The sequence below is a fragment of the Dreissena polymorpha genome, chromosome 4 (assembly GCF_020536995.1).
Source record: "Dreissena polymorpha isolate Duluth1 chromosome 4, UMN_Dpol_1.0, whole genome shotgun sequence".
Taxonomy (NCBI): Eukaryota; Metazoa; Mollusca; class Bivalvia; order Myida; family Dreissenidae; genus Dreissena; species Dreissena polymorpha.
The window spans coordinates 61,104,084-61,123,563 of NC_068358.1; the positions used below are offsets into that span (position 1 = coordinate 61,104,084).

The following is a 19,480-nucleotide window of genomic DNA, read 5'->3' on the forward strand; positions in this document are numbered from 1 at the left end:
TTACACATTACATACCTGTCTCTAAATTTTCGGACACCTGTATATATTAAATATTTTTCGTATCTAAAAGTTCGGAAAAGAAAACATTGTCCGAAAACCTAGAGTAATTATGGTAGTCTTATGTAACTTCATATGGTTTCATGTTTCAATCTATCAAGATAAAATACTATAAGGATGGTTTAAAGTTACATCTTGTTGATTGTCGCTTACAAATGTTTTAATTCTACATTTAAAATATTGACACTATTTTAACAATATACGTGCCATAAATATCATATTTTTATTGCGCTATTTAACAGACATAGCGTTCGTATAATAAAAACACAACTGGAGTGATCAGCGATGTTCAAGCCTTAATGACGCAGTTAAAAATAGTGAAGCATATAACCTAATACCCATGCGATTTTACATGTTTTAATATACTGTAAATATGAATTGAAATAAAATCAACTTAGTTTTGGGGAAACCGAACCCGTTCGTTGGCACATATGAACTCTAAATTCGGATGGAACTGAACGATGTCGAATCACCAATTCTACAGGTAGGTTTAATTAAAACGTTAATACAATATAATACAATTGTATTTCTAGTTTTCCAAAATCTTAAAATAAAACTAATTATTGCTGTTTTCAAATACTTTAAAATAACATTAACATATACATAATGAACGTATTTAAGCTAGAAAGTGTACTGTATATGTATTAAAATACAATGTAGATATATTTTAGGGATATAAATATAAATTTACTGTCATGGTTTTCTCTCGCCCTATTAAATGACGCGAATATGATAATATGATATTTGTTCCGCAAAATGCAGACATATCAATACAATGACTGTAGATAAGACAAATGCCCATTTAACAATAATAATGGAATGCCACATACGGCATAAATATCACATCACTTATACACATCATACACAATTAATCAAGTATCATATTTATTCTTCCCTCTCGGCCTAAATCGTTCATCTCATATCTTGAAATGCACTTGAAAATCATGCTGTATTGTGTTGTATGTCTCACTCGTCTGAGCATATTATTTCGATAAATGAAATGAACACGATGCATTTCAAGACCACCTCATGTACATGTATCTACTTTTTGTTTTTATTTTTCTGTTTGTGCTTTACACCAGTTGCGTCGTCAGTATTAGGTGACGCATCAAGACATGTCGACCCAGATGCGGATGCTTCACCCGTTGCCAAGTTGCTGTAAAATAGTTGAACTTTTATGCTGGGATAGTTATCATTAAATAAAGAAGGTCAACACGCTTAAAAATGTTAAGTTTTCTTAATCCCAATAAGTCAGCCGACAACCAAATTTAAGTATGAAGAAAATACCAGATTTCTATTTCGTATTTTCCATCCTCTCCATAACTGTAGTCCCCACGAGATCCGCTGTCCCAACGGACCTGAAAAAAGTATAGGAATGTCTGTGGCTTAAAGTATGTGTAGCGTTATTCGATCTGAACAATGACGCTAACACATAGATAAAGGTTCCATTTTATTTTGCTCCATATATTTTTATTCATAAACTTCCCAAAGTCCATTAACAAATCAAGTAGTTAATCCACAAGATACAAGCGAGCCCATAAACGGGATCTCGCCCAATACAACTAGAAATCGTACAACTACATTCTTACCTGTGTGCGTGGTACTTTATTAAATGCAAAGTGACAGTTTATATACCCATTTAACACTAGACGCTAGTATGCAATATAAGGAAAAGTCAAGCTTATTAAGGAAGGTACACTCACACATAAATGACATTTTGGTCTATCAAATTGACAGTACATGGGGAAAACGGTTGGCAATTAATTAACAACTTGTAATAAGGCTGCACTATGAAATCGTTATTTTGTACATGAATGACCTCAAATGTTAACTAGATTTAGGCTTTTACGTCACATGTCATTTTTGTTGTCATAATATAATTGGATATTTGGCAAGGTTTTCTATCGTTTTCGTATTTGTATTTTTAAGTTCAGTTATAAACATTGTGACGATGATGGATACACGGAACATCAGGCAAATGTTAAATATAGTTTGTTTAATAGGCGAGAAAAGCAATAAACGTAGATCAGGTTTTCGAAATCTCGTCAAATAAAAACAGCGCTAGTTTACCAGATTTTGCCCTGTTTTCGCTTATCTGGAACCCTTCGATCATGGAATTTTACAAGCGGATTAAGGTCATAAAACCTGGCATAGAATGCCCTGAGGTCAATGGACTGTTACATTTGCGTTATTGGGTAGATTACCATGTATTCCGATAATAAACAATGGTTTCACCCAACACCATTTTAAATGATATCGTATTCAGGTAGCAGTATAATTGTTTTTATAACGGTTTTATATACCATGTTAGGTAAGAGATTGCAAATAAATGAAGTTTATTTAATTTAAAGCAGATAAAAAAGAGTATAACGCAATACAATTATTGCACATTTATATATTGGTTTTATTTCATTATAATAATAGACAAACAAACATAACATATAGGTCTCTTGATTTTCGGACACTCGTACTTTTTAAATATTTTTCGTATCTAAAATTTCGGATACAAAAAAAATTATTTGTAAGTGTCCGAAAACTTAGAGTAATTACGGTAAATTGCCAGGTGAGGACGGAATGTACTAGAAAGAAGAAATAAATGAAAACCAGTCGGTAAATGCCATTTTACTCGTATTGTGAGACAAAACCACTGAAATAGTATAGGGTCCATGATATTTGGGAAATCGTTTATCCAGCCCCACATCTGTGACGCACCGATCAGTCTGTCTGAAAATCTTTCCTGCAAGTCAGAATAGGCTACCGACATTTGCCACTTTGTTATAAATAGTACAGCGGCTGCGTGACTTCAATTTTCAATCATACTATATTGTGGTTTGATGTTCCATTTACAAGACAAACTGAGATATTTAAAAACCCACATTATGCGAAAATAGGGCTTAAGCAAAATGCTAACAGCGTAGCTACAACACAGCCTGCGCATTCGCGCAGTTTTGTTAGGATATGCATACTGAAGAGGATACTCAGGAGGTACCACGAAACCTTACATGTTGTTTTTTAGAGGAGGACGTAGCCCATGACCAGACGGCGCAAGTGCGCAGGCTTGGCTTGAGCTACGCTGGCCGCATATGTCATTAGACTAATGTTCGCATGACGCGGATGTAGCAAGATTATTTGAATATGTTGAAACAAAACTGAGTCTTATTTAAATATCAACATGTTTCGACGACGAAGAAATAAATTCATTATAAGTCATGTGAAGACTCACATGAAGTGATGCCACATAGTAAAATGTATCTGCGAAAACTATTATGTAGTGTAATATACGTGCACTTCATAACAAACATTTCATGCGGTGGATATGCGACTATTTAGTGAAAAAAAGAACACAACGATGATAAAACCTATGTTAATTAATTTAATAACTTAAAAAAGGTGAATTTTCTACCTTTATTTTTAAGTCAGGATATACGCCGAATATCTTTTTTTTAAAGATACTACTTATTTAAAATAAATTTCAAATGTTGATTGCTGCACATGATTTTTTATTGAAGTAGACATAAGTGCTTGTTTTTGTTTGTTTGTTTTTTTCGTTCTCAGTATAATAATATTCGGTATTGTTGGAATCAGTGACAGTTGAAACTGTTGATAACTTTCGTTGATTTTCGTCCATGTCACATTATCACTTTATTAAGAGAGCCGTACTCTGTGAACAGGGGGTATAATGCCTGTGCGTAAAGTGTAGTCCAAGATTAGCCTGTGCAGTCCACACACGCTTATCAGGAACTACACTTTCCGATTTTATGATATTTTTCGTTTCAAGAAAGTCTCCTTTTCGCAAAATTATATTTTTTTGCGGATAGTGTCGTCCATAATTAGCCTGTGAGGACTTCACAGGCTAATCTGAGACGAAACTTTACGCACATGCATTAAACCCCCTTTTCACAGAGCACGGCTCATATATAACTGAAAACGGCATGGATCAGGTTACGTACATGAGCTTTTGGTGGTTGGACTCGAATGACGATGCCAGTGTTCCACTCATGAAAACCCTGAAAATCGCCGTCTCGGCCTAGCAAGAAGAATAAAGCTCGTATATGTCCCTCAGTACAAATTAGTCCAAACATGTAATATAAGACATTTACTTTACTTTTCGAGTATAATACAATTATTATTCATTTATACTAATACTCACTCATTGTCAATACTTTATCAAAACAAGTTGTATATTTCATTAAAATAAAACAATTTAACATAAGCACATGATATTGCAATGGCAAGTTGTTGACTTAAACTGTCAGACAAAGAGACAAATATACTACATAGTAATTTATGCATAAATGAATACATAATCGTTTCGATAATATATTTTCATGGATACGTTAAATTAATACCGTATATTCTATTCCAGTGGTAAATTGTAATTCAGTTCAAATACATACATCTTTAATACAATCGTTAAGTTTATACCTGGTTTTACTTTGCATCCGACGGCAATATTCTCTCCTGGTTTCAAATCACGTTGCTCTTCCGTCACTACAATCTCATACAAACCGTGTAGTCCGTATTTTTGGCTGTAGCAAAGTACATTATCCTTGTCCCAACTAACCCATACTTTTGAAACTGTAAGAACAGCATTCGATGTACAAATTGTATATGCAATACAATATTACTGATCAATTGGAGTTGCACTATTCACATTGTTGTGTTAGTATATATTCGAACAATTAGTTGGCGACATGAACGAGATAGGTTTAATCAAAATATGAAACCAGTCGAATAATAAGTTCTTAAATGGATCTTTTCACGGTTTGGTAAATTGACAAAATTGACAAAAGTTGTTTCAGATTCGCAAATGTTCGGTTTAGTTATGATATTTGTGAGAAAACAGTATTACGGAACATTTGCCAAGGTCTAATATAGCCATTATATGCATCTTTTGACGATTTAAAAACCTAAAAATTACAAAGCGTTGCAACGCGAAACGATTGAATAATTTGGAGAGTTCTGTTGTTGTCGTTTAAATTTGTGAAACTACGAAGATTGCTTATATAACCTATACAATACGCATGTTATGTATGCTTGGCAGGATAGCTCAGTTGGCTAATGCGTTTTTACTTCAGGATTCCGGGGGTCACTGATTCGAGCCCTGCTGCGGGCTACTTTTTTTCCTTTTTTAAATTTTATTTTTGATTTTTTACTGGAGCTTTAAAAATTTAATGTTTACATTAATCTATATAAAGCATTTAATGACAAATTTCAAAACATGCCAAAATCTGTGAAAATGCCCCTTTAAAACATAATACAGTGAAAATTGTATTGTCACAATAAGAATAATGATTGCAACTTATGCTTGCCTTCTTCTGAGTGACCAACAACTGTTCCAGGCAAATTGCCATCGTGATCATCAGTCATCGGCCAGTCTGGGCCCCGTCGTACTCGTGACCCAATTTTTGGTAATATTGTACTCGTACTTTCACAGTACAGTGTTCTTCGATCTGGACGTTCTCTTAGCTCCTTCATACGCCTATCGGATTCGATTCGAATAGCAAACATATCTGCCTACAATGTAAACATACAAATATAATGTATTAATAAAATAAACATAATTGGTCTCACAGCAGTTATAAGTTTACATGCAAAGTATCTGGTTCAAACACACGATCGATTAAGAGACCAGCAGGCTGTGTTCCAAATCAGGTATCTAAAGAGTCTTTATGCGGGCTTCAAACATTCAAGGTAATGATAAAGTGACGACAGCGTCAATACAGACATCATTCAGCTTGTCGATTTTTGTGAAGGTAATCCGAAATATGCTTCAACACCATCACAATACTATTAATAAAAGTACATTCAATGAGCGCTGTTTAGACGAAGTCTGCCTTCACCCAGTCATTGTCTACCGTATACGAAGAAAATAGTCTAATTGTTAGATGCATGGAATGTCACAACTAACCCGTCCGTTCATTTTAAATCTTCGGGACAGCGCCACGAAAACACCGAAACAGCGTATAACAAATAAAATGATCAATTACCTGATCATCACTCGACATGTCCGGCCTTCGTCTGAAGTCCCACATGAGAGACATGATATCAAGCGTTCCTGCCCTTGTCTAGATGAATAATAAAACTAAAGAATTATCCCATTGAACATACATCTACATGCTATTTAAAAATGCTAACGTTGTAGCTTAGATATACTGTTTGTTAACAACCAATCGGGTCGATTATTATGATTGTTTTCTTACCGAGAGGAAATATTGTCTAGATAGTCTTCGTCCATCTGTATATGTGTACACATTTTTGTCGATGGACCTCAGAACATTGACAAAGTCCTGAAATGTTGTCAAAAATATTTAAGGCATACATTTGATTGAAATTATGAAATAGATAAGAAATCTTTGGCATGCTATTTATTTTAACAGAATAAAATGAACATGCCTTTTTCAATCATGTTTTTTCACATATTTTTTCAGATTTGTATCTTTTTCGTCACATATGGTAAGGGCGTATAATGTTTACTTCCACAACAAGTGTTAGAGTTTATGTATAGGCAGATAACAACCTGGTTTGAGTCTCCAACAGCAACGAAGAACACGGATATATTTCTTTTACTAATTGAGTCTAATGCTGACAAAATGTCCGTCAAACTCTACAAAATAATTAACACGCATGGTACTTTGGAATGATGAGCGTCAAACGAACAACGAAATAAAGTTGGAAAAAATATGGAAAAGCAAGATTCTTTTAATCCGTATATGTGCAGATGTTTATTGTTAATCTTTTAAAAAGCACAGGTATTGTCAAATTTGGTAAGCTTAAAGATAAACAAGCAATAGGAAAATTATTGTTAGAAAACCTCGTCGATTGCTTCTTCCCTTGGGATGTCGGGTCCTGTTAATAGCAGTGTTTCTGTCGGTTTATAGTCGCTGATGACTATAATTTTTGGTACAACTAAAATGCCATTTGTTGTAAAATATTCATCTGTAAAGTGAAAGACGTCATGACAGCGTAATGTCAGAGGCGACATTAAAAAAGTAAATTGCACTTAATAAATTGTTAAAATTGTACAACACTTACATATTAAACACCTTATAGTGCAAACTAAAAGTTATATAAAGATAGACGGCACAATATTTATGTCATACCTATTTATGCTAGTGAATCACTGTTCAAGAAAAATTTACTTATTCGTCAATAAGACGAATATAATTATTACCATACGTGCACTGTTGTAGAACAATATCAGACATTACTATAGCAATCTTTGTCACAAACCTTCGCACGATAATGCCCCTACCATTGCCAACCACAAGCCTCCATATAGAGGACTGGGTCCGCCCAATCGGACATGATCTGCAACAAAAACGGTCATTTTAATTGTGAATGACAAATATTCAAGCTACAAACAGACGGTTTTTAAAGAATTATATGCTAAGCATCAGATAGGTACAATGAATTATATTTGTGGGTTTTTTTTCTCACCCATGTAGTCAGTAACTGAGTCATAGCCCGTTGTTAGATAAAGTTGCAGCCTAGTTTCGTGCCCAAATGTTGCTATTGCAATGTATTCATCTATGAGGCTGGATGAACCATCGTGACTTCGAACTTCTTGCAAACCTGTATATTGTCCGACACATGTGTCATTAATTATAACGACAACCACAAAATGCGTACAACCTAAACCTTAAAAGCATTCGGATCAAATATACAGTTTGTTAAGAGAGATATGCCATTTTTTAGAAGCGACCTTATACTTATAGCAATACATGTATATTACAAAACCACAGTGTCATTTAACTTTATTCAATGCCAAATGTTTTATTTGTAACAAAAATGATGATTTTTGTATATTTTCGTATAACAAATTTCGTGGTTACTAAGGTTATTTATGGCAGCGTTAAAACACCAGATGACACAACAAAATATTGTGTAACCTTTCAGGTAATCATTCACGAACGTCCTGGTTTGTACCCACGCCTCTCCTGCCGCCATGCTTTCCGATATGTCTATCAAGAACACGGTTACCACACCTTTAACTTCACCCGTGATTAAAGACGCTAAAACAGTAAAAAGCCCTCAATGAATTCGGACCCGGTTGTTCAAATCTGGATAAATCAGGCACTGGGTTAATCATTGCTTAAACTTAATCATGGCTAAAATGGAAAAGTATTGTTGCAATGTTCTTATTAAATTCAACCCAGCAAAATCCACATACATTTAACCCTGGTCAGATGTTATTTTAAAGTTTAACATAAAAATATACAAGGCTGGATTTTTTTTTCATAAATGATTTATAATGTCTTGTTAGTTTTCAACTTGGGTGATTTTAACTTGTTGTTAGTTCTATCACATGGAACAGATTTACTCTTGCTTTTAACTACTGGGTCTTGAGAGTGCAAAATAGTTCACAATCTAGAGCGGAAGTGCGAAATAAGATATTATGTATGAATGTTGTATTATGATTTGTATTTTAATGCTACCTTATTCAAACAAAAATCAGTGCATTTCATAAAGCATAAGTGTCAAACAGTAGCTCAAATACAGCTAGTGCAGTATGTGTTTATTGTGCATCATTCTTCACATAAAATCAAGTCACTGAAGAGGGCCTAAAAGACGTTGTTATGAATGTTCCCATACAGTTTCTTTAAATTATTGCGATAAGTTGCCAATATTACCACCCATACGGTTTCTTTACATTATTGCCAAGTGTTGCAAATATTACCAATGGCGCATTCATGTCTGGCCTGTGTTATCCACGAATCTTTCTTCGGAAAAACTTTTCGTTGAGGTTGTTTTATCACTGTCATTCCTGCAAAAAAAATAGGTTTAAGATAATACAATTGTTTAAGTTTTCCCAATCGTGTTAGGGAATTTAAAGATCGATGAAAAACAAACTCATACACTTTTCTTCATAACTGTTCTATTTAAGTTTACAGCAGTTTCAATTTCTTAAGAAATGCGATTTTTCCCTTTTCACATACGTGCTGGAAATTCAGTAATCAACAACGTAAATGTATGGAAGCGCAAACAAAGCAAAACTAATGCGTTCAAGTTTAAAGTATTTGTAAAAGTAAGAGGTGTGTGTAAATGTGATATTCGATCTTACCAATTATTTAATATGAATATATATAGATTAATTAAAATGATACTTAAGATTTGAAATGAAAAACTATTGACTTTCTCAAGTGAGTATTCAGCACGATACTATATAATTGAGAAGATTATTGAAACAAAACGATATGTAATACCTTCAAAAAAAATTAAAGAAGCTGATACGTTTAAAATACATTTAATTCAAAATACATAAATACTAAACGTGAGCATTCAGTACTATGTGATACAAATCATAATAATGGTTAAACGATTAATTACTGGTTTGTGGCACACTCGTGTTTTTCACTGACCTTTTTCAAATCGGTTCGAGCACGCTTGGTCATTACACATCGCACTGGCACATCTCGAATGACTGTCGCTACATGCAAACATAGTAAAATTGGATCCAATATCATAATGTGCCAGAAGACATGTTTCTTAAATGCAATTTTAAAATGATACAACTTGGTTCGATTTAAAAGATGGAGAACTACCTAGATGCATTTTCAATTAAAGAATTCCCGCTAATTTGTTCAGTAGAGTACAGATCTGTCTGGGTCTGTCTATCTGCAGAGGCTGTAATGTTTTCAGTTGATCTGTCTGTTAATTGTGTAATTCCTGTAGAGGTCCTGGTATGTGTATCGTGTCGAATCGCATTCACAGGCTCTGACCGTGATGTGTTTGATGTATCGTCAGTTTTGTCTCTATCGATCTGCAACTCGTGCAGCGTCTGCTGCATTTCATTCAGCTTAATATGCATATCTTTTAGTTTATTCTCAAATTGGCGCGTGACTTCAGCTGTAGCTTTCAATACGTCTAGGCGAGCAGCAACGACACCTAATTCTATGTAGAAATATAAGTACGTTGTGTGTTATCAGATATATACCGATAAGACGTTGTCGTTTGCGTTTTCTTGTGTTTTGAATTGTATGAAAACATTCTTAGCTATACTGCATCTAACTGTGTAGTAAGAACAGAAAAAGTATTAAAAAGAATACATTGTCAAAACACATCTACTCTGAGGACTTTATATGAAACAAAGTATTTTTTCGTCTTGTTTGTGAAACGTTATTTGTTCTAGGTGGAATGTTTTGTTTCATTATAACATTTATAATCAATTACCTGCTCGTAAAACATTTGTATGGCTGGAACTGAAAAAGCACAAACATCTAACTTTGATAATTAACACATTGTGCTTTTAGTTCAACATCTTTATTCGTAGAAAATGTCAGTAAAAGCTACTTTCAAATTGAGTAAAAGTTAGTTTTGTTAACAAGTATATTAGATTGATGTTTTTTTAATTCAATTGCAGACACTGGCCGAATGAAACTAACGGCAAACCATCCCTTAATGTGACACATATGCATTTTTGCTCTATGATGTCAACGTGCCTTACGAGGATACTAAATTAATTTACATAAACATGTGCTTCATACACCAATAGAATTCTAAAAGCTGTTTATCAGGAGCGAATGTTAAATGTTTAACCTATCTTAATGTGTTGGTAAATTGAGCACAACTTTAATTGTAAAATAGTCCACATGAGTTATTAAATACGATGGAAATTATAATACTCATAAAATCATATGTTCAATTTACCAAGGGCAGGCTGATTCATTCGGTAAAACCCTGTTAAATTTCGCTTCAAGTTGCCTTATGACCTCCTTTATCTCTTTTATGTCGGACTTTAAATTAACCTAGAAAGATATATGCTTATATTAATATAGTATAAATCTTTTAAAACAAACACAACTATTTAGACAAACGTAATTATTCAGAAATTGCTTTGCTTTTAATATATCGACTCTTAATAAGATTATTAATGGCTTTAAATTAAGTTAAAACCTACTTTCGATATACACGTACGGCTTGTTGAGCTGAAATACGCTTTAATGCACACCTTATTTTACGGCAATACATAAATGCACGTAAGATAAGTGTTTAACATAAAATGTGTGTATTCAGCAATAACGTAAAACAAAATACAAAACCTGTTCGGCCATTTGGTATGTAATATCCAATAATTGTGTCCTATCAATGAATGGTTTAGTAACTGATAATACAAAAGGGCATTCCACAGTATATAAATAAACGAAGGTGTATTTAAATTACTTCCTCAATTAAAATATCGGGTATTCTACGGTGTCCTGCGAAGGCAGTGCGTCAATCTCAGTATGTAATGTATGCATTATATAGCTCAATAAACATAAATGGCTATAATGTTTTATCAGTGTTTTTGAAGATTGACAATATACGCTAGAATTGAGTTGCAAACATATTTTTTTCGCTTCGATATAATTCGACTCTAGATGTTATTCCTTCAATAAATTAAATAGCAAACCTGCTCGTCAATTTCGTAATATAAATACAATACGTATTTGTAATATTTATTGGTTTATCTCGCAATTGATGATACCAAAAGGCATTGCGCAATTTAAAATTAGTTATTCATTTCACTTATATCTACGTTACTTGTTTGTTCAAAAATAGCATTTTTACTGTGCGAATACGTCAGGACATTCGTTAACGCTTTCCCGTAAGACGGAGTTTTAATTTATCCTATGTGCATTATTTATGTGTCCCATATGCTATTCATGTGTATATTACATTTCATGATTATTTATATGTACTTTCCAAGTTTCCAAGAACGTGCATTGTTAAGAGTAACGCTATATTATGAACGGTAATCTGGTATTTAACATATCATCTGTGGAGAAATGAAGGATCATGCATACATTTCACATACCTTTCAATATGTATACTAATAGTATGTTCATTATCACTGTCAATGTACATTAAGAGGGATTTAGTGTTTTTTTGAATAAATTTAATGATATGTACCTGTTTAGTTATTTGGTCCGTGTTGCGGACGGACAAGCAGACGGGCGCGTGAACAATACAAGAAAATGACTAAAAATATGAGACAACCAATAGCTGAGTGTCGAAATTTGATATATTAACCGCTGTCGACCTTACCGCAGCTATGTCGAGTTATCCGAGTAACGAATATGTGATTTGAAAGATACAACGCTTGCACTATAATTGCTCATTAGTTATTTTGAAACAGAACATTACCGATATGAGATCAAACGTTATAAATAGTACAAACCTAAAACAAATACTCAAACACAATATATTCAGCAGATAAAGCTGAGGGTTCAGAAATACACAAAATACAATTGTTCATTTGTATTACTACATTGCCTCTTAACAAGTGAATATTGATAAAGTATACAATATACCAGAAAGCAAGTTAACAGAAACAGGACAAGTGAGTGACACAAATATGTTTGTAAATATATATCAACTGACACACATTAATGTCAGTATGCGAATCAGTAATATTCTCGCACAAACATTCTACTTCTGTGTTAGGTTTTTCGTAATGCGTTAAGAACGAGCAGCGGCCGTGGCCGACGAAATACCCGAGTCTTTAGATGATGATTTATCATAACTCTCACTGAAACATGCAACAGGCATTTCATAGGAATAATAAAATAATAATATACCTGATAATACTATTCGAACTCTATTGTCAAGCGTCATACAGACCAGATATGGCAGAAAACATCCGTACCAAAGTTCTATGTAACATCTGCCGTCTTCGCCAAAACTATAATCACCTCTTATTCCACTGTTCCAACGTACCTAAAATACAAAAAGTAATTCGGTAAAAGCAAATGGCATGGGGGCATTAAAATTAGTTATTATGTTATGTTGTTGATGTATAAAGTCTAATAACATTAAAGAGTATTAACTAGATACGTTGTATGGAAAATATTTAGTTCAACAATTCCGAACATACATGAATGGAATATAAGAGATACCGAAAGCGGTGTAATTTTGTTCATTAACATTTTAGCTTCACAAATAAAGATCACAGGTTTAATAAACATTAGCATTGAATGTTTGCGTTTTCGCATTTAAAATTGCACTATTTGACTTTACAAAATAACACTTATGTACATGTGTACGTTAAATAGAAATTATAAGACGTGATAGAAAATATAATTTGCCGAGAAGGAATTTTGTTATATACCCGATCGTCACGCTTACACGAAACGAAAAGGTATGGTCCATGATTGATGAATGCTTGTTATAAAAAGCCTTTTTTAATTTGATAATCATAAAACAGCTTTCTGTCCATTAAATGTAAATGATCCGCAATAGCCAATAGTCTAAAGCCGGAAGTTACCTGAGCGTTTGGTGGTGTCATTTCTATGACCACACCTTTATTCCAAGCGTGGACACTGTGGAATTTACCACCTCAACCTAAAGTTAACAATCGAATGCCGTATTATATGTAAATGCATTACACATTGATGAGCAATTCTAAAATGACACATCGACGACATTTAATTATACACATATAATATGTCAATAAGATACAATTTCACCATTAATGACCAGTATGATACGAGTTTTGATAGACATGATGTTCAGCAAATCAATACTACATTGTAACAAAATAGTTTAACTTAAAAGGAATTGAGGAGTCACAAGTTACAGAAACACGGCACCATATCATGCTGAACAATTGTTTTGGGCATTTATACTGTCTTTGAAATCAGCATAAATGCAAAAAAAAGAACTAAAAGTGTATATTATAACTTCGAAAAGAACTTTGATTGTGATAAAGCAAAAAAGGCTTCTTAATCATGCACAAAAGTAGACAGTGTTCCCCAGTTGCTTTGGCTTTGTATACCAATACGGTTTTCTTAATAAACGAAGATTTTACTTAAAGAACGTCAAGTCAATACCCGCTTTTATCATATGTTTTTGGTTCACGAAAGTCTATTCTAAGCAAAAATCGTGTTAAGACGGAAAGTGTCTTTCCTGATTAGCTGGGACGACACTTTACGCATATGCATTAAACCCCCTTTACACAGAGCAAGGCCCATTTATTTGTGCATGTGCCCAGGGCCTGCAATTTGTTCATACGGTTAATAATCAACAATATAATGACCACTAATCGATTCTCTGCTGCGAAATCTTCAGTTTCAATCCATGATCCAAAATCACCGACCTGATCGTTTTGCCTTATATTTTTCTAGAATGTAAGAATGCTATGCAATAATATAAACTCAATTCATGGCTGTATGTTTTAAGCCATACAATGCCACATAAAGGTCTTGATACTGACATATTGTATTTTAACAAAATTTAACCAATATCGTTTAAAAATCAAAACGTGTATGCTGTTAGGCACTTCAATGATTGATCATGTTTAACTTCGTATGCAATATCATCCAATCATCGAAATCGATCTTAATGGCTCTATAAAGGTCACAAATCTTATTATTATGCATATCAACTGGTCTAATTTTTACCGGATTTCAGTTACTCTTGCATCAAAACTGCTAATAACACAGCTTAGGTACAACGTTGTCAAGAATTATGAAAGATAAACCCGTTTCATAATTGGAAGAAATGTTTACATTTTTGCAACTAACGTGATGTGTAGCCTCAGAGCGTTGACATATGCTAAAAATAGCCGAAAGAAAATTCAATTTAATTCTATTTTAACAACTTTTTACCAGCAGTTTGTTGTATTTCACGAACATTAGCAAGCGTAGTATAAGAAAATATTCAACAGAAATAAATCGCGATGAAAATAGAAATGAACTTTGTTTGTTACTGTGTGTTCTCCACGACCAATACGTAATTACGTCACAAATGGTAAGTTAAAGTATTATTGATCTTGTATATTTATTTTGAAAAGGAAGCTTGTTGTATGTTCCCATCCGTTCGTAAGTTCGCCCGTAAGATGTATTTCTGAAACCGACTCATTGCGTCTAAAAATAAAGTATGTCTCCTACACAGCGTTTATACTTAAATGGACTTTGTATTTGAACTCTGTGAACCCGCATCACATGGGATCAGTTCGGCCTTTATATTGACACACATTCAAGCCGCATCATCTTTATTTGCTTGTAAATCGGTCGGGTCTTTGCAAAGGCAGAATTTCATTTATGAGCCATTTATGGCTTTAGGCATATTTAATCCAAAGTTAATGACTAGCTCGCTCCCCGCCGTGTGTCATTGAGGACTCATGTTGGTTTGAAGGGGACTCCCCGCATTGGACTTTATAGTCTATGTGAAGCATTGTGTTGTAAAATTTTCCACACTTTGAACAAACAATCTTTTCCTTGCAATCTCTGGACAAATGATTGGATCCGAAGCATTTAAAGCAGAGATTGTGATCCTTTAGTATTTTTTGCTTATCAGCCAAGGACTTTCTTAAAAAACGTCTACAATTGTTAGTTGAGTGGGTTGTCGTGTTATGTATTTCACATTCTAGAGTTCTGTTTTCATGATCTAACACAGTTTTCTTTACTGTGTAATTATGCGTGTAATTATGCGTTCTTGGTTTTGCTACTGCAGTAGATTTTCGATTGGTCTAATTATCATTGTGCAAAAGAACTAGACTAGGTTCGTTCCTTATTTTTGACTGTGATCTTATGAAATTGTAAATTTCTTCAAATGGTGGGAAGGACACTTTGAATTTCAATTTATATGCACTTGCGGTAGAAACCCTTTTTTCCTGTAGGTTAATTGGCAGCTTGCGCGCAATCGGAGTCACCCCAAGGCTTCAGTCGAAGAAGGAAAGAGCACTTTTGTATGCACCATTTTCTTTCAGGGCTTTGATTTCTAACAAAAGGTCACTCAGTTCATACAACTTTTCTGGTTCTTTCATGCTGATGTTCTTCAATGGTTTAAGTCATACCATTCTTACAGGCAACTACTTGTTGATGTAGCGGGTTCCTTCTCTTCTAGTGGTAAGGTTACTTGCGGTGTTCCCCAGGGATCCATCTTGGAACCACTACTTTTCTTAATATATGTAAATGATATGCAGGCAGTGGTTAGAAATTAACGTCTTCTGTATGCTTATGATTCCGCCATTCTTGTTGCAGGTAAAGACAGGTCTTTCATTGAAAAAGAACTGTCAGATGAGTTACAGTCTGTCAGTCAATGGTTAATTGACAATTAACTTTCTCTTCATTTAGGTAAAACACAGACAATTCTATTCGGTTCTAAACCTTGGTTAATGTCTGGTGCTTCTGTCAATGTTAGTTGTAATGGTACTCATATTCAGTCAACATATACAGTCAAATATCTTGGTGCTACTCTTGATTAGTCTCTGTCTGGTGATTCCATGGCTAGTTCTGTTGTTAAAAAGGCCAATACAAGGTTAAAGTTTCTGTATAGAAAACGTGATTTTCTCTCATTTTACAATAAGAAACTTCTGGTCATGGCTCTAATACAATGTCATTTCGATTACGCGTGTTGTTTGTTGGTATCACGGTATTACCAAAATTTGGAAAGATAAACTTCGGGTCACACAACATAAATTATTAAGGTTGTCCTCAATCTAGGTCATATGTCACATATAGGTATTGAACATTTTAAGATTTTGAACTGGTAACCTGTTTAAAAGAGAGTGGAGCAAGCTACCCTTTGTCATGTTTTCAAAATCAGAAATGGATTGGCTCCTGAATATATGGGTAAAAACTTTGTTCTCTTTGACACTCTTCATTCATACAAGACTAGGTCAAGTGGAAGTGGGTGCTATATTTTGCCCAAAGTCAAAGGTGTTGGTGCTAAATTTTTTGCATATAATGCTTGTGTTCTGTGGAACAAAATACCACCCCCTTAAGGAATATTACAAGTAAAGCTAACTTTAAGTTGTCAGTTAAAACTCATCTTCTTAATATGTAATCATTCATTTAGATCTATAACGTTTTAAATTGATCCACATTTTAATATATCTACGTTCTAATGCAAATAAGTGTCTTTCTTAACTCAAATATCTGCTATTCATCTCATGCCTCTCTATGTCACTAACATCAATATCCAAGGACCGCAATGGAAATAAGAGATTAATTTCTCTTTTTTGTGTAATCCTTGGTATAATGCTATTGGCATGGTTTCATTTCTCATACATGTTTATTGCTTTACTATTTAATCATGTATGTAGATTTGTGCTATCATGTTGTATCATTATACTGAAATAAATCTATCTATCTATCTATCTAATACTATTATTATTTAAAGAACATTACACATGAAAATCCAATGTGCGGGAACAAAAACTGTCACAGGACCACAAATGCGAACGACCACGGCTATTTTTCGGATAAAACGTCAATCGAAGGTATGTTTTCCTACGTTTTCTCCGTTTTAGCAGAACACATGTTACAATGCCTTGGTGCACCGTACTCAGTGCGAATTCCACTTTTCATTGATGTATTGCTCATATTTTTAGGTATAATACTTTTTGAGAACATTCAATGACAAATATCGAACTTGACGATGTAGACGACCACACATCTTGTTTCTGTGTTCGTTTCTCTTTTAAAAGACCAAGTTGTCAATGTTTAACTGTACTAATAAGACCAACAGAACAGTTTCGAAATCTAAATGGTTTAAAAAGGTTATAAACATTGTCTTAAGTATAATTATAAAGGGAAAATAAATGTGCGAACGACCACACTTGAAAACCATTTGCGAACGACCACACTTTGTATATAAATTTATGCGAACGACCACACTTAATTATTAAACACTCGTACGAATGCACGCAAGCGCGCGCACACACGCGCACGCACGCACACACACACACACACACAAATATACATACATACACATGCAGATACATACATACACATTCATATACACATGCAGATTCATGCATAAATATGCAGAAACATACATACAGATGTAGATACATACATGCACATGCAGATACATACATACACATGCAGATACATACATACACATGCAGATACATACATACACATGCAGATACATGCATACACATGCAGATACATACATACACATGCAGATACATACATACACATGCAGATACATACATACACATGCAGATACATACAAACATGCAGATACATGCATACACATGCAGATACATACATACACATGCAGATACAGCAATAAATATGCAGATACATACATACACATGCAGATACATACATACACATGCAGATACATACATAAACTTACAGATACATACATACACATGCAGATACATACATACACATGCAGATACACGCATACACATGCAGATACTTACATACACGTGCATATACATACACACGCAGATACATACATAAACATGCAGATACATGCCTAAATATGCAGATACATACATACACATGCATATACACATGCAGATTCATGCATAAATATGCAGATACATACATACACATGCAGATACACGCATACACATGCAGATACATACATACACGTGCATATACATACACACGCAGATACATACATAAACATGCAGATACATGCCTAAATATGCAGATACATACATAAACATGCAGATACATACACACATACACATGCAGATGCATACATACACATGCAGATACATACATTAACATGCAGATATATAAATACACATGCAAATACATACTTAAACATGCAGATACATACATACACATGCAGATACACACACACGCGCGCGCACACACACACATGCTAACAATAACAATAACTTTTAAATTTGATCTTTTTCAGTATTTTAACAAGATGCGACGAAAAACAAAGCTTAACTTACATAGAGTCAAATCCAGAAGATCGAAATATGGTTATGCTGACATGACGCGAGAACTGCTTCAACTTGTCGCGAAAGATGATGTAAACGCTCGGAAAACTTTGTTGCCACAAAAGAAATTCATCAACACCAAGATGTCGAACAAATCAGCACACCTATGCATGACGCCTTCGCGAACCAACAAACGCAAACTGACACCGTTGAAATCTCCTATTAAGACTCCTTTCAAATCTCCCATTTACAAAGCAAGAGCAATCGGTAAGAGATGTCCATCGTCTTTGTCTTGATGTACGATGTCGAATGTATCAACAAGTCCAACAAGAGACTTTTTCTTAAGTGGTATCCGCTTTTTTAAAAGCATTGAGCGTTGACTTATCTGATAAAGAAGCACTTAACATAATTCTTTTTTTTTGCTCAAGCTCAACGAAGGGGACGGTGGAAATAGATTCCCTAAATATAAGCTTATGCGTTCAAAAATCTTCATAATAGGCCCGCCGTTTTTCAATTAATTTTTGTTTAGAACCTTTGTATACTTTAGTATAATTTAGTATATAGTCATAGAATATTCATGCATATAACAATATATTTTTTATTATAGACCATGTATATACCGTACGGGACGATCGCATAAATATCATCTGCTGGAGATGTCTAAGGATTTATCATCAGAGTGTGACCAGAACTGTGCGGCATGCGTCTCTAGATTAAGAGCAGTCGTTACTGATATTACGATCAAGTAAGTTAGTTGGACTTACTGTAGGCTATGAAAACAAACTTCGTTTTGTTTATCCC

General features: G+C 34.1%; 1 protein-coding gene across 7 annotated transcripts; it reads right to left on the bottom strand.

The window, feature by feature from the left end:
- Nucleotides 1–797: 797 nt before the first annotated feature.
- LOC127879543 (uncharacterized) lies at nt 798–11,234 on the bottom strand. Of its 7 annotated transcripts, none has more exons than XM_052426461.1 (18): nt 11,100–11,234; nt 10,708–10,805; nt 10,231–10,259; nt 9,603–9,951; nt 9,420–9,487; nt 8,738–8,815; nt 7,950–8,072; nt 7,498–7,632; nt 7,291–7,368; nt 6,872–6,996; nt 6,578–6,664; nt 6,261–6,347; nt 6,048–6,125; nt 5,370–5,574; nt 4,483–4,635; nt 4,008–4,084; nt 1,345–1,415; nt 798–1,213 (listed from the first exon to the last, which is right to left on the bottom strand). In XM_052426461.1, the coding sequence occupies exons 1-18, from the start codon at nt 11,109–11,111 to the stop codon at nt 1,099–1,101; spliced, it is 1,968 nt and encodes a 655-aa protein (XP_052282421.1). In that variant the 5' UTR covers nt 11,112–11,234; the 3' UTR covers nt 798–1,098. The 7 variants fall into 7 exon arrangements, with proteins under 7 accessions (XP_052282421.1, XP_052282420.1, XP_052282423.1 ...); XM_052426460.1 differs by having other exon boundaries at nt 8,738–8,824; XM_052426463.1 differs by lacking the exon at nt 10,231–10,259 and having other exon boundaries at nt 8,738–8,824.
- Between the last annotated feature and the right edge of the window lie 8,246 nt (nt 11,235–19,480).

Excerpts from the sequence above, each read along its gene's own strand:
- LOC127879543 (XM_052426460.1), bottom strand. Across the intron at positions 9,488-9,602 it reads TTAATTGAAAATGCATCTAG|CGACAGTCATTCGAGATGTG; the intron begins GTAGTTCTCCAT and ends GTTTGCATGTAG. Across the intron at positions 5,575-6,047 it reads ACATGTCGAGTGATGATCAG|GCAGATATGTTTGCTATTCG; the intron begins GTAATTGATCAT and ends TTTACATTGTAG.